The sequence below is a fragment of the Bos grunniens genome, chromosome 10 (genome assembly GCF_055505025.1).
Source record: "Bos grunniens cultivar Pamir isolate PY7600 chromosome 10, Bosgru_T2T1.0, whole genome shotgun sequence".
Classification (NCBI taxonomy): Eukaryota; Metazoa; Chordata; class Mammalia; order Artiodactyla; family Bovidae; genus Bos; species Bos grunniens.
The window spans coordinates 93635990-93658719 of NC_141174.1; the positions used below are offsets into that span (position 1 = coordinate 93635990).

Here is a 22730-nt window from a genome sequence, read left to right on the forward strand (position 1 = left end):
AGCAGGGTAAAGGCTAATAGAGTTTTGCCAAGAGAATGCACTGTTCATGGCAAACACCCTCTTCCAACAACACAAGAGAAGACTCCACACATGGACATCACCAGATGGCCGATACTGAAATCAGATTTATTATATTATTTGAAGCCAAAGATGGAGAAGCTCTATACAGTCAGCAAAAACAAGATGGGGAGCTGACTGTGGCTCAGATCATGAACTCCTTATTGCAAAATTCAGACTTAAATTGAAGAAAGTAGGGAAAACAACTAGACTATTCGGGTATGACCTAAATCAAATCCCTTACGAATATACAGTGGAAGTGACAAATAGATTTAAGGGATTAGATCTGATGGATAGAGTGCCTGATGAACTATGGATGGAGGTTAGTGACACTGTACAGGAGGCAGGGATCAAGACCATCCCCAAGAAAAAGAAATGCAAAAAGACAAAATGGTTGTCTGACGAGGCCTTACAAATAGTGAAAAGAAGTGAAAGGCAAAAGAGAAAAGGAAAGATACACCCATCTGAATGGAGAGTTCTGAAGAATAGCAAGGAGAGATAAGAAAGCCTTCCTCAGTGATCAGTGCAAAAAAATAGAGGAAAACAATAGGATGGGAAAGACCAGAGATCTCTTCAAGAAAATTAGAGATACCAAGGGAACATTTCATGCAAAGATGGGCTCATAAAGGACAGAAATGGTATGGATCGAACAGAAGCAGAAGATATTAAGAAGAGGTGGCAAGAATACACAGAACTATACAAAAAAGATCTTCACAACCAAGATAATCATGATGGTGTGATCACTCACCTAGAGCCAGACATCCTGGAATGTGAAGTCAAGTGGGCCTTAGGAAGCATCACTACAAACAAAGCTAGTGGAGGTGATGGAATTCCAGTTGAGTTATTTCAAATCCTCAAAGATGATGCTGTGAAAGTGCTGCACTCAATATGCCAGCAAATCTGGAAAACTCAGCAGTGGCCACAGGACTGGAAAAGGTCAGTTTTCATTCCAATCCCTAAGAAAGGCAATGCCAAAGAATGCTCAGACTACCGCACAATTGCACTCATCTCACACGCTAGTAAAGTAATGCTCAAAATTCTCCAAGCCAGGCTTCAACAGTATGTGAACTGTGAACTCCCAGATGTTCAAGCTGGATTTAGAAAAGGCAGAGGAATCAGAGATCAAATTGCCAACATCTGTTGGATCATTGAAAAAGTAAGAGAGTTCCAGAAAAACATCTACTTCTGCTTTATTGACTATGCCAAAGCCTTTGACTGTGGATCAGAACAAACTGTGGAAAATTCTGAAAGAGATGGGAATACCAGACCACCTGACCTGCCTTTTGAGAAATCTGTATGCAGGTCAGGAAGCAACAGTTAGAACCGGACATGGAACAACAGACTGGTTCCAAATTGGGAAAGGAGTACGTCAAGGCTGTATATAGTCACTGTGCTTATTTAACTTATATGTAGAGTGCATCATGAGAAACGCTGGGCTGGAATCAAGATTGCCGGGAGAAATACCAATAACCTCAGATATGCAGATGACCCCACACTTATGGCAGAAAGCGAAGAACTAAAGAGCCTCTTGATGAAAGTGAAAGAGGAGAGTGAAAAAGTTGGCTTAAAACCCCACATTCAGAAAACTAAGATCATGGCATCTGGTCCCATCTCTTTATGGCAAGTAGATGGGGAAACAGTGGAAACAGTGACAGACTTAATTTTTGGGGGCTCCAAAATCACTGCAGATGGTGACTGCAGCCATGAAATTAAAAGATGCTTGCTCCTTGGAAGAAAAGTTATGACCAACCTAGACAGCTGAGCGCCAAAGAATTGATGCTTTTGAACTGTGGTGTTGGAGAAGACTCTTGAGAGTCCCTTGGACTGCAAGGAGATGCAACCAGTCCATCCTAAAGGAAATCAGTCCTGAATGTTCATTGGAAGGACTGATGCTGAAGCTGAAACTCCAATACTTTGGCTATCTGATGCAAAGAACTGACTCATTGGAAAAGACCCTGATGCTGGGAAAGATTGAAGGTGGTAGGAGAAGAGAATGACAGAGGATGAAATGGTTGGATGGCATCACCGACTCAATGGACATGAGTTTGAGTAGGCTCTGGGAGTTGGTGATGGATGGGGAGGCCTGGCGTGCTGCAGTTCATGGGGTTGCAAAGAGTTGTACAAGACTGAGTGACTGAACTGAACTGAATGTCACTCAGCCATGAAACAATGAAATAATGCCATTTGCAGCAACATGGATAGAGCTAGAGACTATCATACTGAACAAAGTAAGTCAGAGAAAGAAAGATCATATGTGGAATCTAAAAAAAAAAAAAGACGAAAATGAACTTATTTATAAAACAAATAAGCTCAGAGACTTTAGAAACAAACTTATGGTTACCAGAGGGGAAATGTGGAGGGAGGGATAATTAGGAGTTTGAGATTACCATCTACACACTACTATGTAGAGAATAATCAATAAGAACCCACTGTACAGCACAGGGAACTCTACTCAACAGTAGATAATATTCTGTAATAACCTATATGGGTTAAGGATCTGAAAAAGAATGGATATATGTATATATGTAACTGAATCACCTAGCTGTATACTTGAAAGTAACACATTGTAAATCAACTATAATCCAACATAAAAATCAAAAAAAATTAAATCTCAGTGAAAAGCTGTTTATCAGGTGACATTACTGAAAGAATCTGTGATTCAGAGTATACTTATATTTTATGTTCTCTAGAATTTCCTCCAATGATATAATAAAACTCCTTTAAGCTTTGGAAATATGTCCTTTGAAGAGTTCAACACTTGTTTATCCAGGTACCGGACATCCATTGAGTCTTCCATACACATGGTCTGTGCTGAGGATGCAGAAAGTGTCCACGTACCCCCACCATATCTGGCTACAAACAGCTGACATTTTTTTAAAAAGTAACATTTAACACCTTTAGTCCTGGCCTCTGTCATTAAAGGTAATCATTATAAAGCATAACAAGATATTCTGTTTGTGGGTAACAAAACATGAACCATCTTACCATCCCAAGCATCAAACATGTCTGTTATGAAGTAGTCAATAAAGGAGATTTGGGACTTGGGGATGCTACAGGTATTCCGGTCAAACACTGGCATCACTACGGGTAGCCCCTGTCTCTTCTCTTCATCCGTCTGTAAGAAATAATACACACAGGGCTGTAGGGCACACGAGGAGCTGTCACAGTAGCATCGAGTTTGTCAGAACCACCCTGTGAAAAAGGGGTCATAATCCAGTTGTATCGATCAAGAAATAGGCTCAGCATTTCCCAGGGCTTACATAACTACCTGATGAGCTGCAGTGACTGGATTCAGGTCTTCTGACTCTTAAATGTGTTGGATACTATCTTACAGCTACCCACCCCCCCACCCCACCAAAGCACTGATTTCAGGATTCATACCCTCTTCTCTAAGATCTGTTTTCATGATTGCAAGGTCGACAACTTTCAAAGTAATACTACTAAATACTAAGTGGAGTTTACACTGAGGGCACAGAAGCAATGGTGGGTTTAAAGCTGCAGATGTCTCAGCACGAATCGAAGCACTGGCACCAAGCTGTATCAACAGACATTGTATTATTCACTGTTACATGCTTGCAGTGTAAAAAGAAAGTTTCACTTAAGAATGTCTAAATTAAAGCAGTAAGAATTATTAACCTTACTAAATTTGACCTTTGAAAATACCTTTTTTAAATATTCTGTGTGACAAAATCCGAAGTACATACAAAGCCCTTGTGCTGCACGTCTACGGGTGTGATGGTTGTCTGGAGGAAAAGCAGGCAGGCAGTTGAGCTGAACTAGATTCTCTTTTTCATGGAATAACTACTTTTTACTGAAAAGAATGACTGACAAACTTGTTTGGCTGTCTGTACTGGTCATGCATGCAATTCTGACGATATGTGTAAATTGAGTATTTTGCACATTGAAGTTTATAATGCATAATAAGGTCATAATTCACAGGACTGAAGTTAAAATCCACATTTACTGGTGGTGTACTGAGCCAGAGACTGGCTAACCAGAAACCTCATTTGTAACTCAATTTTTAGGTCACATTGTCATGTGAACATTTCCTTTATGGGAAAAGGACACCTACACGGGGAAATTGCATTAAAGAACTTAAAAATGGTTCTTTCCCATTCCCCATTCACATACTTTGAGAATATCTAGGAGTAGGATTTTAAGCCTTCTCTGTGGGTCCTAGAAAGCCCCATTAATGGTCTCCTACCAGTTCCAGCTCAGCTTGCTCATTTCAGGTCAGTCGATCAGGCAGCCTTAAAATATCCACCGCTGTTCAAGGAGTGGTTTGGGTTTTTTTTCCCCTTTTCTGGCAAGCTCAGAGCTGGCTGTCCTAATTCCCATGGACTCTCTTCCCATCCTTGAAAACTACAGCTAACTTACTGCATCCTTAGCTGGTTTTTGCTCTGGCAACCCTTCTAGACACCGTTGGCTAGTCTTTACCCTGCCTCAGTAGTACATTCCAGTGAGATCGGCACTCCCCCTCCCCAAATAATTACTTGTAGCTACTTGGGATATGTTTGTCTTTCTGTCCCACATCATAAACATTAGTCCCTAAAGCCTATTCTTTGGAAGTAGGCCTCTATTTCAAATGGCATCTTGTGGTCTGCTACTTTTTGGGTTATTCTGCAACTCTTCACACTGCCAAAGTTACTATTCTTATATAGAAATTCTATGTTTCCTCTTTACTAATTTTGGTCATAACACTTGGTTCTCTCAGAATGTCCTTTCTCATTTCTAAATTTTGAAATCCTTAAAAAAAAAACAACAACCCAGCTCTAACACCTTTTCCACCTTTCTAGATAAAAGCCCTTTTTTTTTATTTAGAAAAAAAAAAAAAAAAACACCTTTCTGAACTCTTAGGACTTAACATATCCCTCCTTTAGAAGTGTTTTCACTTAAAAAAAAAATACATTGTGTGGACCTATTTATGTCTGTGTCCCCTACTGCATTATGAGCTACCCTCAGGCAGAGATGTGTCCTATGTCTGTGTTTCCCACAATACAACGTGGAGATAATAATCTGATGAATGAATGGATTTCCCAGTTTTTGTGGAAGTTCAGGATCTAAAAACTTGAGAATGAAAAGAATCCCAAAGGCTCAGTTTCTCTCCTTCCCCCTAGAGAGACTCTGAGTAGTGACCAGCCATGCCAGTTAGTCTCTTGAGGGACCAGAATTCTATTCCAGGCAGGGGTGAGCCATTTCTTTCTGAGGAAGAGTCATTTACTTGTTCACTCATGGCGCTTCCCCAGAGAGGCAGCCCACCTGCGCAAAGTACTCCTCAGAGATCCTCCCAGCCCATTCAATGCACAGGTCCAGGGGGCGGCAGGGGTTGGCTACATCCGCACACTTAATCATCATGCGCTTGATCAGGGTCTGGTTCTCAGGGAAGTTCTTCCCAGGAGGGCTGCACTCGCAGTCGCTGCCGTCAATCTGGAAAGCAGACGAGGGTTGGTTCAATACCATGGTGAAGCCCACAAGAGTCAACCGGCTAGATACTAGACGGCGGTCACCCAGGCCACCTCAGGCGTGAGACGGGATGAAGGAGGTGTTCCCAAGTTACTCAAGCACTACAAACAGAGAGCTTAAAAGTTCAGTGTTCCTATCACCACCCACCTCATGGTTTTGTTTTCAACCAGTCACTCCCAATTTAACTGTCTACAGTCTTCAGATACTGATAGGTACTTAATGAAGATCAACAGGAATATAGTTCTTTAAAGCATCTAATTCTGAGGTCTCCCAAGAGCCCAAAGAACAGAGAACTAGAAGGGTTTGAATCCTCTAAAACGCCACCATTTATTCCAGTCTCTGCTGTCTGCAGGCTCCTCTCATCGTCGTCTTTGGGCCTACTTTCTTTTGTCACCACTGGCTTTATTTCAGGGCTCTTCTTTCAGGGAGTTCAGAGTTGCTATGGACATTGTCAATCTGTTCTTGTCCCCAGGGAAAACAAGTGGCCAACACTTTCAGCCCTTCCTTACCAACTCCAAGTAAGCAACCATCTTGTATTCAAGACGGAGAGAAAATGCTTTGAGGCCAGAGTATAGGGTATAACGGAAACACACTCTGATGTGTATTATGACATGTGAAGTGCTTACCTCAGCTGCCATTGGCTTGTTAATGCTGTTCACAAATTTGTTCACATGTTCAAAGTGTTTTGTCATCTCTGTTGCTAAAACCATGTCGATAATAGCTTGGCGCAGTGTTCGATAATGGTTCCTGAAATGACCAGAAGACAAAGGGCCTTTGTTCAAATCATGCCCTGTGAATTAGAACTCTTCTGCCATTTCCCCACACTTCCCACAATCCAGGAGGGAGCTAGGGCCACTGAAGACATGAGTGAAGACCACAAAAGAGTTTACCCGCTCATCTTCCTACCAAGCCAGGACTTGGTGACACTACCATCTTCCCAAAGATAGCTGACCCTCATGTGATTTGTGAGTATTAAAAGAGGCACCACCTGTCATGTGGGCACTTATTTTACAAGGTGATGCTCTTCTGTCTGCCCTTGGCAACATCAGAACAGCAAGGCAGAAGGAAATGACGAGTTCCTTCCCTGTGAGGCTGGCACAGCAACCTGACGAGCTGTCCCCTGGTATTCGCTGCAGACAGCGATTCTTATTACAGAGAAGTCTTGTCATTTCTTTTGATGACGGCTTTGGAAGAGTTTTTCGATTAACGAGCAATTGTCTACATTGCAGTTACATACAAGTGGTAATGGAAGGAGCAGCAACCCTGCTCAAAGTCACTGCCCAGTTCCTGTCATCTTTTTCTAAGTCCAGGAGTCAGAATGAGGAACTGAATAAAACTGGCTATCGGCAACAATTCCTCTGAAAGTTTTAAAAATAGTACCTGATACTGACGAAGCCCTCAGCTGAAGGTGGAATAACTGAATATTTTCATATTATAATAACGAGATTTTCTCAGGTTTCTAGAGACCAAGGTGATCGGTTCGGGTTCGTGGTGACAAGTGATCACTGAAGCCCGAGCGAGCTCTGCGCTCTGCTTGCACTGCCCTGTCTCAGGGGGTCTTCTCTCCAGCCTGGCTGGTACTGTGTTGGAAATATTCAGTCTGACTGCAGGGCTGTGTCAGGCTAGAAGAATGTCTCCTATCTGTTCACATGTGGCCAGCTCCCCAGAGGAGGGGGTACAACAATGAGGGAAAGCCACACCCCCCTCCCCGTGGACTCCACGAGCTCTGCTGGGACTGGGGAACAGGGTCTCCTCATGAGTTAGGATTTTAAGTGGCCAAAAACTGAGCTGGGGAAAGATGGGGAAGGATACATTTCCTTGAGTTACACCAAAGACATGATGTCCTTTTGAGAGAGTAGAAATATCTGTTACATTTATTAGTAACAATAATCTGTAGAAATCTTTGCAGCATATTAAACATTTTCATGAACTCACTGAAGACCAAATGGAGTTTAAAAAGATGAAAACAGTCTAAAAAGTACAGCTAAGATGAGAAGGGCAAGGCTATTATTTTACTGTCTGATACAATGGGAAAACTATTATTATTTCCTCTTCCCCACCAAGAGGAAGCTGAGTACTTGGAGAAGTCAGGGAAAACTGAGTTTCCACCTTACATTTTACAAACCCAATCAACAAGAGCCTGAGCACACAAACCTGTCGATATTCTTGAAAATGTTGCATTTGCTGTCCTTGACCGTAAGCTGGAAGGCCAGGGCTGTGTGGTGACTCTCCAAGACAGCGGTGTCATTATAGAGCACAGCGAGCTCACTGCCCGCGTTGCACAGGAAAGAGTTGGTCCTTCCCGGGTGGTCCACGTCGTGGACTGTGGCAGCGATCAGGGCAGCCACCTCGTCCAGCTGATCCAAGCTTCCCTGGGGCCCGGGGGAGGCAAGGTTGAGTGTTACCCACTGGAAAATGGAGACCTACACTCATCCCTGTCTCCCAGGAGGGCGTACGCCAGGGGATCCTTCTCTGACTTCCTAGAAGTTAAGAAGCCACCTAGGATACATCACATCACCTTGCTGTACCGTGGATTATCTGGAGGGAAACAGAAATCTGAGTTGCGGTTACAATGGATACCTGAATTCTTCCTCCAGAGTCCATTTACTCTAGTTGTTCTGCAGGAAAGTGACAAACAGGACTGCGTGCAACGTGGCCTGGTGCCATGACTCTCTTCCAGAAGCGGACGGAGAAGAAAGTGGCCTAGGATCACAAGTGTTACCTTACTTGCCTACTTCTGAAAAGGTTCTGAGGGTGTGGCAGTAAACGGCACAGATACAACAACAGATAAAACTCTCCACAAAGATACAAGGAGTAGAGCCAAGTAACAGGATCAAGGGGAGGAAGAATTTTCCCAGGAAAACTGACGCTAAGGGGCTCTCACATAAAGAAACACAATTCGGCTCTGGGCTAGCAGGTGGCAAAGGCAAAGAGAGGGACCCCTCTTCTTAATGTACACATTATATAATTAAAGAACACAACCCAGAGCGTCAGGAGACACAACGGTTTTCTCAGCTCACAGCTTGAGGAAGAAGTTATCCAATGGCCTGCTGTTGTAGAAGACACGGTACTTTATGAATTCTTTCCTTCAGCCACCATTTATTGGAGGCTTGCTGGGCGCCAGCTGTCTTGCAGGCTGCAGGAGTTACGGTGGTGGATTACTCTGGCATAGTGTCTGTGCTAACGCAACTGGCCACTTACTGGGGAAGGCATAAGTAACTTACTGGAAGGCGGGCTAAGGAGGTTCGTGCAGGTGCTTTGTGAGTGTAGCCATGAGGCCTGATCTCGTTTAGGGCAGTGCTGTCCATTCAGCTTTCTGTGGTGATGGAGAAGTCTGCACGTGGGCTCTCTAATACCGTAACCCCTCATCCCTCATGACTCCTGGACACTTGAAATGTGCCAGTGCACCCAGGGAATGGAATGTCTCATTTCATTTTAATTAAATATGACTATTGGCTGCTCTGAATGATGCAGATGCAGAGGGTGGGCAAGAATGGGCTCTCTGAGGGAGCGATTTTTATGCTGGAAACTGAAGGATAAGCAGGAGTCAGCCAGGCAAAAAATGGCAAGGGAGAGAAATCCAGGCAGAAAGGTCAGTCTATATGATGCTTCTGATGCGAAACAAAGGGATTTATTAAGAGGGAACTTAAAGAGCATCATTGTGACTGAAGGGTAGTGAGCCAAAGGAAAAGTAGTTCCCAAGATGAGGCTCAGGGTAGGGGTTGGGGTGGGCATAATTTTTGGTTTTCCTGAGTTGCTTTCCTAGGCTATTGGAGGAAAACCCTGCAAACTGCTTCTTAGATGTGAACAGGTAAGAAACAGTGATTCTGAAGCTCAGCCCTGAAAACTTTTCTGAAAACTGTCCCTTCCAGAAGGAAGACATTTCCATTTTCTGACTGACCTCCTGGAGCTGGGGGACAGTCCTGGCTTAGCCTCGGTCCACATGAACCACCTTCCCAGGCGGGCAGAGCAGTCAAGGCCATTCTTCTTGGTTCTTCCCAGAGACTGATGCTGTGATGCCCAGGGCGAGCAAACACGCCTAGCCCCCTTTTGATGCTGGTTAAGGAGAGGCCATGGTAACCCACAGGGACAGTCAGGGGCCCGGGCTGCCCCTGCTTGGCCATGCTCACTGGTTCTCCCTGTGCAGTGAGGCCCGTGAGGCCCAAACTTTGGGCCTCCAGCCCGTGCTCCTGGAGTGTATCCTATCTTGGAGTATGGGGCCGGTTTATTTTTACATTCTTCAGTGACATAGACTCAAGCGACTAGAGTAGACAACAAATAGCATTGAGGAGACACGCCCTTCCAGCTTGGCTGATTTGGGCCACGCCCTTTACAGCGCTATCAGGGCCGCGCCCTGAGTTGTGGTGGGCAGTGTCTGCTAAGAAATGCAAGGGAGGCAGGGAAAGAAGGCCAGGCTGCTCACTAGCAGATGGGAGGAGCAAGGCTCTTCCCACAGTAGGGACAACTGTCTGTGGAAGAAACTCCTCCCCGCAAACCCACGGGAGGAGGAATGCAGACATTTCTGCAGGGTTGTCTTCCTTCAGCCAGGAGGGTCAGAATGCACTCCGTCCTAGACTAGCCTTTGCAACAGCTCCTTTACTAGGATAAACAGTTACACGCAGACATCACAAAAGAATGCTGGCTATCCTGACCTCTCCACTAAGAGTGGGTCCTGGGAACAGGTAAGAGTGGGGAGGGGGCAGGGTCTGTAAGGCACTGAAGGAAAACGCCGGCTCTGCACACGTTCTGGCTGAGGACGTGGAGCTGTCAGTGACGTTAAGAGCTTCAGCCTTCTAAAGAAGTTAGGGGTGACGGATGACATGGGCATTTGGTAAGAACATTTTTCTGACTCTCTTGGGCAGTGGAAGCAGGTCTGGTGGAAGAGGCCTCAGGAAGCGCTTCCCAGTGGACTAACCAGTGATCTTGGCCTGCTACTAAAGCTTTGAGCTCAGGAGTCCCTTCCAGCCCAACTCTCCAGGGTTCCTTGCCGCTCTAACTTATCTGATTCTTTGGCCTCTTAGAAAATGTCTTTTGGATTACAAGCATATTGTATCTAGTCTTAGACTTATTTGTATTGCTATTTGAGAATTTAATTAGACTCCGAATGCTCTAGCAGAACAAATAATTTAAAGAAAATTTCTTATTTTAAGGGAGGGAGAGTAAAGGAGATAATAAAGTGACTAAGCATTCCTTAATTGACCAGGCATTTCATCTATACTTTTTCTAGAGTGATTCTGTTTAAGAGGACTTCATCTTGAACTCAAGGCTGCAGTGCCTACAGGTCAGTTTGGTCTCAGCATTAATGCCCAAGCTCCTGTCCTCATTTGACTGTGTGCAAACTCTGCTGTATCGTCTCTCATGTGGTGGAAAATGGAGGGATGTGAAACTGGAGAGGAATCTCGAAGTGTTTTAGCTCTTCACAGAGAGAGAAGCCTGCGTGTCGTGACCGCAGAAGCCCGTGAGTGCCGCACTTAGGGAAAGCTTGTGCACCGCAACGAAAAGCCCATGCAGCCAAAAACGGTGCCGTAGAAACAGGCTGTTATCACCTGTGATGCCACCTTTTTTAAAAGAGATAGAAATCATACAAAAGCATCATCCTTGAACCACCCTATTTGCTTTCTTGCTGATGAAAATAAACGCCAGGGTCAGTCTTTGGCAACACTGAGAAGGCAACACCGCCCCCTCCCCGTGTCGGTGCCTTTTCTGCCCCTCTTGCCTGTCCAACTACCACTCTCCTCCTTGAGCACCTAGGGTCTAAGACTAAGTAGGAGAATGACTGCCTGGTAAGCATCTGCAGGTTGATGTCAGCCTGTCTCTATAGCACTTGTCCCAGGGGTATGTACTTTCTAAGCTTCACTTCTAATTGTAGCAGCAAAGAATTACAAGCTGCACTGAAAGTGATGATAGTTGGGAAAGAGGGGAGCTGGGGCTCTCTTGCAGCCACACGTGGGGTATACACAGAGCTGCCCTGCAAACCAGCACCTTAAATGATGGTGCTGACTTCTCAGATTAAGGGACTTGGAACTCTTCCAGAAGTACAGAAATCATTAGCACACAGATGTTCACAATTCACACCTATACAGAACACGTACGTACGTATATAAATCAGAAGGATGCTGAACGGTTCATAGCTATCTGGACTATAACATACCAATGACAAAACTCTGATCTTAAAACTTAATCTCTAGACCTAGTAACCATTTGCTATAATAATTAAGTTCTGTCCTCTAAGCTGGTATCATGAAGGGCTCCTAGTGAACATGTGGAGAATGGGTTTATGGATCAGCCAGACATGTAAAGGAGTCCTCACAGTGGCATAAATTATTATTTTAGGCATTTGGGGGAAGGGAGGACTAGGAGAAAAGGCCGTGTCTTTACAACACTGAAAGGATCAGTCACTTCGGTAGTTCAAAAATTCTGTCAAATGGGGTCCAAAATCGCTGTTTGCTTAATATATTTATGAAGGACGAGTTCTTAGTGAGTTCTCCAAAGGCTGTGCAGGTAACTAGATTGCGCTATCAAAATTCTACCTTCACTCTCTCCTTGCCGAGGAAGAAGGCTGTGGCGTGCAGGACGTCAGCGGCGTGGGTGGAGTTGTGGTAAGCGTTGGAAGAGTGGTAGTTGGCTTCGATCACCTGGAGCCAGGCCCGAAGAGTAGTTTCAGAACAGTGTAGGAATTCACATACTCCAAACCGGGAGAAAACTTTCAAGCCCAGGTAAACCAATGGCCTGAAAAACAGGAACGTACACTCTGATTCATTGTATTAACTGCTCCAGAAACTGCTTTCTTTGAAGATACCGGGCAATTGGTTCACCTCCCTCCGATGCTTACTCCATAAGCACAGGGGCATAAAAATCGTCCTCTCCAAATTAGAAGGTGATAGAGCCTCTCCTCCTCACCCGTCACTTCTTTAAAACTAGGTGCCTCGTGGTGGCTAATCCAAATGACTTCTAGACTGTCTCTAAGTCATCTGCCCTTCAGTAGCTCTATAACCAAGAAAGGCCTCTTACAGTCCCTCTCTCTGCTTCCACATAGGCTCCACACTTCTGTGTTCCCTGAGGAAGTTACTGAGCCTGGGGATAAGAGGTATGGCTTGTGTGGGCTCAACAGAGTCATGTCAGAGAGTCAGTTACTTATTTACAGGTGAGTATCATTCATATCCAACACCCCTGGAAGAAATGAACTTCTGTAATAGGAGAGGACTTTCTGAGTTATCGGGTCTTTCTCCTGCCTATAGGGTGAATCCAAGGAAAAGGCTACAGTGCTCTCAAACCCATGCTGTAAGCTGGAACTTTAACAAGGTCGGGGCTGAGAATGCTTAGAACTCTTGGCTCACTGGCAGAAAGGATGACCTGGCTAGATCTGAAGAAGACACTCAGTATTTCTTCATCCTGGGTCGTCACCGGGCTGATCCCAGATCTTACCCGCTGATACTCCCTGCTCCATAGGGAGCTCACTCCAAGGACCATGCCCTCTCTGCATGATTGAAACTCCTCCAGCATGGCATGAAAAGCAGAGCCTGGGTGGTCACCTGTGGCAAGGACTCACATCTCCCTTACAGTTTCCAGATGTGAAAGTCTAGAGTGTATCCATCGACCCTCCCCTGCCGGCAGCCAGAGAAGCCATGTACCTTTTGTGCGTCACAGCTTCCAGTTCAAAGATGTTGAACTCCCAGCTTTCCTCATTGTCAAGTAGTTGGGCGACGGAAGGGGGCACGTCGGTGATGGTTCCTGGCATTGCAAGGTGACTATGACTCTGGTGTACGTCTGAGCAAACAGATGGGGCAAGAAGGGTGGGTAACTGGGGACTCGTGAGTGCTGCTCAGCACCTGTCATCTTCATGGGTGCTGCTGGAAAGAAAGTCTTGAACTTCCAGGGGCAGGAAGATTTTCACCTCAGGGTTCTCTTATACTTCTGAACTTCAAGATCCCCCAATAGAAAAATAATTCAGCTTAACTGAATTAACTGTTTACACATAGACAGATTTGTGATTCTTACTCTGACAGTGCACAGAGAAGTAATTTATATTAGGAGACCTGGTTTCAAATGTAGACCATAGAGATGTTTAAACTCCAATGAGACCAACAGGAAGTATCACGAACACCCTCCCCAAACAATAATCACAACACCAAGGGAGACAGAAGGCCAGGGACAGGTTACCAGTTACAGGTGGAGAGAGGGCAACTTACTCTTAGTGAACACGTACTCGTTTCCTGACAACCTTCTCAAGCCATCCTGGAATAAAGACAGATGCTGTGAGAAGCATGCTTTCTATCCCATTATCATTATTCTCTCAGTTCTTTAATTAGCCAAAGGGATTTGAATCCTGAATAACTCAGTCAATCTGCAACTCCAGGTTGAAGCTCAAAATTGGATCAGAACAACAGCTACAAAACAGGGGTTACTCTCCTTTTCGTGGCTATTAACTGCAGGGGATGGAGAACCGAGAATTAAGTGTCTGTGACTGCATTTAGCTCTCTCACCTGAGCTGTGAGCTGGCTCTGTTCTCATGCCGTCTTTCTTTTGTGACATTTTGAAGCCACATCGATTGAAATCACAGAAGTAATCTTGTTTTGGGTGCATGTTAATTTGAAAGGAGCCCAGTCATCCTCATGAAAGTGAAAGTGAAAGTCGCTCAGTTGTGTCCAACTCTTTGTGACCCCAAGGACTACACAGTCCCTGGAATTCTCCAGGCCAGAATACTGGAGTGGGTAGCCGTTCCCTTCTCCAGGGGATCTTCCCAACCCGCGGATCAAACCCAGGTCTCCCACACTGCAGGCGGATTCTTTACCAGCTGAGCCACAAGGGAAGCCCAAGAATACTGGAGTGCATAGCCTATCCCCTCTCCAGGGGATCCTCCCAACCCAGGAAGCACAGGTGGATTCTTTACCAACTGAGCTATCAGGGAAGCCCTAGGGACTGTTACTTGGTGTTCTTAGACTTACATCCTGGGGAGCCAAATCCATGGGCCACATTTGGGGTATGATCTAATGTAAAGCCTTTAGAGTGCTCAGTCGCTCAGTTGTATCGACTCTTTGTGACCCTGTAGACTGTAGCCTACCAGGCTCCTCTGTCCATGGGATTCTCCAGACAAGAGTACTGGAAGGGGTTGTCATACACTCCTCCAGGGCATCTTCCTGACCCAAGGGTCAAACCCACATCTCCTATACTGCTGAGCGGATTCCTTACTACTGAGCCACTGTGGAAGCCTCAAAGCTTTTAAAGGTTGGGTTAATTTTTGACTAACATCTAAATTAACTTTTTTCCAGTTATAGTTCCTATCTTATAACGTGAGCTTTGCTGTTAGCCTTCAAAGGAAGTTTCTGGACTTGAGGTCTTGGGAAGGGCAGCACAGGACGGAATGCCTGTGTCCCACCATTTAACAGGCTCTTGAACTTTAGTCCCCAGATGCTCTTCAGTGTCAGTTCCTATCCTCTACCTTCTACCCGAGTACCTAATTATTTACATCTTTGCTTAAAAGTCACTTATAATTGCTTGTCATCCTGCGAAAGTATGTGCTAAGGTTTAACGTGTTAATGAAGGGCTCTCCTGAAGTCACACTTAGAATCTTCAGGCCAAGAGCTTAAACTTTCAGAACCAGATAAACAGATGAGGCGTGACGGCCGTAACTCTCCCGCCTCTAGGGCAGGCATCGCAAGGGGCTCCTCTGTCGTCGTTTTCATGTTTTCCTTCTGCTTCTAATTTGCCTTTGTCTCTTTCCTAACGCTTCGTAAGAATAGGCGGAAGCTTGCACTGGTTCCTCACTGCCCGACCTGGAGAGGAAGCCCATGGTCTGGCAGCGGGGAAAGGACAGCAGGTAACTTGTTCTGGGAACCCCAATCTTCCCGCAGCAGCTCTGCAGTGGCCAGCCTCCCCACGGCCCTCGCCAGTCTTCCTTTGTTTTTTCAATGGAAGTATTGCTGGTCCTCGATGGTGTGACAGCTTCAGGTGTGTGGCAAAGCGGTTACACGTGTGTGTGTGTGTGTATTCTTTTTCAGTTTCTTTTATAGATTATTATAAGATTTTGACTATAGCTCTCTGTGCTGTTCAGTAGGTTCTTGTTGCTTATCTGTTTTATATATAGTAGTTTGTATCTGCTAACCCTAATCTCCTAATTTATCTCCTCCACCACCCCTTTCCCCTTTGGTGACCATAAATTTCTTTTCTATATCTGTGAGTCTATTTCACAAATAAGTTCATTTGTATCATTATTTTAAATTTCACATATAAGGGACACCGTATGATATTTGTCTCTCTCTGACTTACTTCACTTAGCTTGATAATCTGTAGGTCCATCCGTGTTGCTGCAAATGGTGTTATTTCATTCTTTTTTACTGGCTGAATAATATTCTGGTGTGTGCGTGTATCCTTTAGAAATAGAGTGTACACTGCACTGGGATGGGTGACCAAGGCCAACCCAGGGCCTTGAAAGGAACAGGTTACTCAAATCACGGGGGCGTCAGGGACCTTTGGTAAAAACAAGGACAATGGACCAGAAAACCAGTCAACATTCTGCATCTGGTGGCAGGGCTGGACAGAAAACTTGAAAGTAAAGCCCTCTGGTGCCTCAGTCTTTGTTCTCCCAAAGACTTCTTCCAGCTTCGGTCTCCAATAAGAAGCACAAATTAATAATTTGAACTTTCTTATTTTTCTTCACTTGCTGATAGATGATGATTACAGACAGACAGATCACAGCAACACCAACAGGCCAGGACAAGGTCCTTAAGAATCAGCCACTTCTAGTGGGTAGATGGTGCTACTGGAGTGCTGGCAAGGGGCGGCCCCTCCCCTCCTCCCTGTACTGAGCCACAGTGGCTCCACTCTGTTTTTATTGATTATAAAGGGAATGCTATGTAAAGCTTCTATTTAAAGAAAGGATTCTACAGGTAAGATTTTGGAAACTAGTGCTGTCACCTAAGTACCAACCAACCCTTTCATTATATAAAGAGCCTGAGGTCCGAGGAAGCCAAGGTCTCGATGGATAACCATACCGGGTCAAGGGGAAGAAGTCAACAAGGGCCCCATTGTGATAGCTAGCCTTCAATCAACTGTCCATTTACTCCTTACTGTAACACGAATTCTGAAGGACAAATTATTCATTTGTGTTCCTGCCACTGCTTCTAGTTAGCTCACACAGCAGGTATTTCTACACCTGCCGGTAATAGTTTATCTGTTACATGTACTCGGGAGGACATTCGATGTCATCTGCCCTGCACTTCGGTTCCTTCTCATCACTCACAGTCATCAGCCCTCCCACGAGGTCGCTGGTGTGGGGATCTTCATCTTTGGTACCCAGCTGAGGGGAGTACAGTTCCGTAGTTCGTAAAATTTCTAAAACTCTGTCCAAGGCTTCTGCCACTGTGACAGGACTGTTTTCTTGGGCTGCATTGATTATATTTATAACCTAAGGAAGGGAAGAGAGAGAAAGAATAAATTTGAGGACATTAGGGTTCTGCTTCCCAAAAGTCACTCATGAATCCAGAATCTAAAAGAAATTAGACGGTAACACATCTTATTGTTCAAAATGCCCCGTGTCTTCACGGCAGCACCTCGTTGTACTGGGGCAAGCTTCTCTCGCCACCCTCTCTGGTGTTTCTCTTACTTCAGCAGCTATGTCTTCTCAGGCTCTTCTGCTGATCTGTCTCTTCCAGCTCTCTGCCACAGGCTGCAGTCCCTCAGAGATTAATGCTGGGCCTTCCTCTCTCTCTACAATTCTCTCAGAGACAAGCTTTTTCCTTTCCACGACTCCAGACACGTACGACCCGCATGCCAAGGACTCTCAAAATTACAGCCCAGCCCTGAACTCCATTTTGACCTTCAGATTTATACATTCAGTTCCCTGCCTGACCTATCTACTGGATTATCTTATTTACATGTCAAAAACTAAAGTCATGACCTTGCTCCCCTCTTCCCAAAGCAAGCAAGTAAACATAAAAAAATAAAATAAAAAGACAAGAGCTGCACTCCTTTGGTTTCTACACTGCTGTGAAAAAAAAAAAACAACACTTCTATTAATCTTGTGCTCAAACCAAAAGCCTGGGAGGCCGTGGTTGACTTCACTTTCCCTCAATTCTCGCCCTACCTGACAGTATAATTCATCATCAAGAGAAACCGAAGTTACTCCCAAATATTTCTTGATCTACTTATTTCTCTCCACCTCGACTGCTGTAATTCTAGTACAGCTGACACCTTCCTTGCTTAGAATTCTGGAACAGGTCCGTAAGTGGCTTCCTCTCTTTCACTCCTGTCATCTCCAGTCCATTCTCTGCATGGCAGCTGGGTGTTCTTTTCAATAAACATACCAGGTCATGTCGCTTCCCTCCTTTAAACTCTTCCGTGGTTTCTGCTGCACACAGACTAAAACATACACTGCCTATGGCTCAGCTGGTCAGCATGCACTGAGCCCCCCACATTGCTGTAAAACATACACTGCCTATGGCTCAGCTGGTCAGCATGCACTGAGCCCCGCACATCGCTGTACCCTGACTCCCCTCTGCTCGCCAAGATCCAGTCACGCTACTTGCTTTCCAGTCCTCAGTGGCTCCGTTCCCTCCTCCTCCCACCTCGGTGCTCATCCCCTGCTGTGCCCGCTAGAATCCTCTTCTCCTAACATTTTTGCATCCTTCAGGTCTTACTGCAAATGTTACTTCCTCTACAGAGACACTCCTTGACCACCCCTTTCACCCAACCGAAACAGGGCCCTAACCTAATTCTCCCTCATAGACACCTGCTGTTTTCCTACGTATTTATGATGTGTTTATTTGTGTTTCCTTTACTATAAACTCCACGATATTGGTAGTATGCCATTCATCACTTTATCTCCAGAATACAGCGAGGGCTCAGTGGCCCTGGCGGCAGAGCAGAGGCCGCAGCTGCCACTCACCTTCGTGATGGGAGCCTCAATGGTCATGGAGTGGATCCGCGCCATGGATGGGTAGCGACGGTTCTGCAGACTTGGTGCTGGAGAGAAGTCAAGAAAGCTGAATCTGTTGCTGGTGGCTCAGCTGGGTTTCAGTGCAGCAAAGGAACCCTTCATGGACCCGGGGCCTGATTCTCACAGGACCACTGTCCTCCATTGCACCCCACAAAGCAATGAATTCACCCATCTCTTAATCTTAAACTGCTGAGAGCTCAGCCACTACTTGCCAGGGACTGGAAAGGCTGCTCTGGCCTAGAACTTTGATGACAGGAAGGTGTTATGAGTCTCAGGCCCACAGAGGGATTTCAGAGAGGGTTGATAGGATCCAGAAACCTCATCCCAAGAGCCTGACGATGCCCCAGGACTCACTTTCCCTAAGTCACTAAAGCCCAACTTGGGCAGGTCCATCACTTTCAGCCTTCAGCCACAGACCATGTAGCCAAATAACGGCAGTGTAGGAGGGAAAGTGTGATCCGTGACTAGGGTTGGGGTAGGCAGGAGAATGAGCCCCCCCCCCCCCATTCTGAGTCTTCAGGGTCTTAACACCAAGAACCTTTGGTGGGTCTAGCTCTCATCTATAAAAACTGAGCTAGTCCGGCTGAAATTCCCTCATCCATTATCCTCTCCATAAAATGGATATCCTTTCCATCTGTCTATACCCTCAACCCACTGGGGAAAATGTCAGTCTGTTTTTGTCATTTCATTTTTGGTCCCAATCTCTTGCATGCTGTGTGCTTTAGCCATCTTCCTTTATGAATTATGCATCTTATTTCTTTGGTCCGTGTTAGTTCAGCCGCCTCCCTCACGCTCAGCTTTCCCACTGTGACCTGAAGGATAGCCGCTGAGAGGGACTCAGCTATCGAGGCTGAGGTGCTCCAGCGGTTATGTGTCCTAACACACATTAGGGCATAAAGGAACCAGCCTAGCATCGTTTCATAGGGAAGACAAAGACTATAAAAAGTAAAAAAGAGTAAAAAGGCCTAAAATTTTTCTGCTTACAGAAAAAAAATGCCAGTTTAGTCATAATCCTACTCTTTGGGGTTTAGTTTATACGCTGACGAATTCTTGAATATATTCCTACGTCATTTCCTACACTTTAAAGTCAAGGAAATATGAACTTCTTACCATCACTGCCTCGAGATGATATTGATTTCACATCAATGGACTCTTTCCTCCTGTTCTTATATCTGAATGAATGAGACTCTAAGGATTTCAGATTAGTAATGGAGAGTGATTAGTTTACAGCTTATTCACAGCAAAGTCTGTACATATTTTTTTCCCTCATTCTCCAAAGAAAACAAGGTTACTTTTTAAGCACTGTAAAAATATTTTTTAAGAAATAGCGAACCACTACGTCTTTAAATCCTCAGCACACACAGTATTATCAGTAATATTAATTGTAAAAAGATGCCCGTTTCTTGCGGTACCATATGACACTGTAGTGCAGCTTATTATTAAGGGTTATTTAGTTCCATTAATAAATATCTTCTTGAAAATAGACATTAAAACTTGGGGAGAATTTTGAGGAGTTCTTTTTGGCTTGAAGGACAAAGGATGGGAAAGGCTTCTGTGGGGATATCTGAGGAAATAAACTGCTAGTCAAATCGATAGAGAGCTGAATTTATTTGAGAAATCAATTTGGACCAATCTTAGGTCCCTCTGAAAAGTCAGACCTCTAGACGGTTTTCTAAGTTCTCCTGAGAATATACTTTCATCAAATGATGTAGATCCCGGGAAGGAAGAGAGGGAAAAGCAATCTTATAATCCCAACAATTTCCAATGATTTAACTTTCACTTTCATCCCTGTTTCTGGTGAAAAAAAAATAAAAAATGTGTCTTTGCAGACTTTGAATTTAACACTCAAAATGTGCTGTCACATTCATGTGAAATCTAATTAAACAGTGCTACTGATGATACCAATGAGGACCAAAGGGTGAACATGTCAGAGGGGGCTTCAGAAAGATACATTTTCAGGGCATCTGCTGCTTGTAAGAGTTACCCATGAACAAGGAGAAAAACTTAGCCATAAAACAGAGTTTTTCCTCACTGCGCAGATTTCAGCAGGGGAAATGCTTTTCCAGACACCAATAAGTGACCATATTTCAAGAGAGAAAAAGAGATGCAGTGATTTTTACAGAATTGTCTAGTGACACTAAAAAGTACAAGAGAACACAGTAATTAACAGAAGCAGTTCCAGAGCGAAACTGCTGAAATTCCAATCTCCACTACGCCATCTAAAAGCTGTGTAACCTTGGGGATGTTCCTTCTGAAATCCCAATCTCCACTGAGCCATCTGAAAGCAGTGTATCCTTGGGGATGTTCCTTCTGTGTCTCGGTATCCACAAAATGGGGATGATTACAGCATCTCATTCACAGATTGTTGTGAGATGTAAACGAGTTAATTCATACATAGCACTTGGGACAGCCAGTGCCTGCTACGTACGTGGTAAGTATACAGCTCATGTTGTCCATTATCGTGAATCACATCTGTTCATCTGCATGTATAACTTCTTTTCAAGCACACATGGGATCATGTTACAGTATTATTTTATTACTTGTTATCATTTTGTAATATGTCTTCGATACATCTCTAGGTCACCTTTTAACTATTTACATATGTTCTTAAATATCTGATTCAACTTTAAACAGTTTAAATCAGCAACTATAGATAGCACTTTGAAAAATCTGATTCAAGTTTAAAAGTTTAAATCAGTAGTAACTAAATCTGAATTATATTTATATAGCTTAAAGCGGAAGGTGCATGTGTGCTAAGTCACTTCAGTTGTGTCGGACTCTGTGATCCTATAGACTGTAGCCCACCAGACTCCTCTGTCCGTGGGATTTTCCAGGCAAGAATACTGGACTGGGTTGCCCTGCCCTCCTCTAGGGGATCTTCCCAACCCAGGGACTGAACCCAGGTCTCTTATGTCTCCTGCACTGGCAGGCGGCTTCTTTACCTCTAGCACTACATGGGATGCCCAGAGTGGAAGGGTGAAGTATTACAAAGTTAATCGGAACAACAAAGCCTTAGGATCTTGCCTTAAATCACCTAACTTGAAATATTTTACTATCCCTTTGTGTATTTTTCTTTCAGATCCTGCCTTAATAATTTGCCTGGCCTTGGATTTAAGCTTCAGTATTTCTTTAAAAGGGATCTAGAGGAGGCGGTACTTCAAGTGATATTGTTAGGATCATATTGCATCTTCCAAACCTGAGAAACTGATGGTCATTTGCAAGACACTGGTTGTGAGCCTGTTCTGCAGCTTAATAATCATATACACCCCTAACATTTGTTTATCAGATAACAAATTAAATCTGACTTATTAAATATTGAAGATTAAATTCAGGATTAAAGAGCACAAGAGTTCCTCAAAGTGCAGTTTCCAAATAAAGCTAAACTAGAGAGACTATATACAGCCCAGGGTGGCTGGTTGAATTCTAAATCATTCATTAGAATTATTCAAAGATGGGAAATGCTTATTCTTTCAGACTTCAAAAAACTAATATAATTATGTAAGGTTTAAAAATAAAATAAAATTAATTAAAAAAAAAAAGAAAAAAAAAAAGAAAATCTTTAACAACAGAAAAGATCAAGGGTTTGCAGAAATTATTTCTTCAATAAAGGCCATTTAAATCAAAGAATTCATTTATTCCTTCTATCAACAGATGTTGTGGAATTTGAATTTAAAAAGACAAACAAAGGATGAGAGATTCAAACAGCCATACTCAATGGCAAAAAAGGATATAGTGTCATCAATTCAAAAAAATAAATAAATAAAAACCAGCTACCATATACTGAGTACTTACTATGCATCAGACGTTGTGCTTTACTATTTATAACGATAGTAAATATATAATCATTACAATGAAGTACAATCTCCATTTTACTGATGAGGAAATTTAAACTTGGAGAAATTGTGTGGGTAGCTCAAGGTCAAAGAGCTAATACGTGGCAGAACTTCTGCTTCCAAGACGGGATGGTTCCAGTTTATCATCAGTGTTCTGTATCTGTTGAGTGTCTATCATATGTAAGGCAATACTGGGCTTCATAAAGGACATGAAAATGCTTGTAACAGTTTTTAGCTGGTAGGTTAGTTAAAACAATACTCTCACTAGGTTAAGGAAATAAACTAAACCATCTGTGAAAGAAACAAAGTGTGGAGGGAAGAGGAGAAAGATACCAAACAGTTAATTCATTTGACAAATGAAGAAACTGAAGGTCAGATCAGATGAAATCTTGCTGAGTAGGTGAAAACACGGTCCATTCCACAACGGAGGAAAGGAATGGCAG

General features: G+C 44.0%; 1 protein-coding gene and 1 long non-coding RNA gene across 11 annotated transcripts in view; one reads left to right on the forward strand and one right to left on the reverse strand.

The window, feature by feature from the left end:
* PDE8B (phosphodiesterase 8B) overlaps positions 1-22730 on the reverse strand; it is a 298935-nt gene that overhangs the window by 4284 nt on the left and 271921 nt on the right. For 9 of the 10 annotated variants that reach the window (XM_086323153.1, XM_086323157.1, XM_086323152.1 and 6 more), the window contains 10 exons: positions 19565-19642; positions 18404-18480; positions 16760-16924; positions 13710-13755; positions 13152-13287; positions 12051-12249; positions 7675-7892; positions 6147-6267; positions 5317-5484; positions 3043-3172 (listed from right to left, as the gene is read on the reverse strand). In XM_086323153.1, coding sequence (XP_086179279.1) covers positions 3043-3172; positions 5317-5484; positions 6147-6267; positions 7675-7892; positions 12051-12249; positions 13152-13287; positions 13710-13755; positions 16760-16924; positions 18404-18480; positions 19565-19642 — 1338 coding nt within the window. Of the gene's footprint in view, positions 1-3042; positions 3173-5316; positions 5485-6146; positions 6268-7674; positions 8059-12050; positions 12250-13151; positions 13288-13709; positions 13756-16759; positions 16925-18403; positions 18481-19564; positions 19643-22730 lie in introns of all 10 variants that reach the window. The other variant, XR_015135515.1, reaches the window with a different exon arrangement.
* Positions 8054-13802, forward strand: LOC147365402 (uncharacterized). Its single transcript, XR_015135534.1, has 3 exons — positions 8054-10801; positions 12557-12664; positions 12759-13802. It is a non-coding gene; the product is annotated as an uncharacterized LOC147365402 (long non-coding RNA).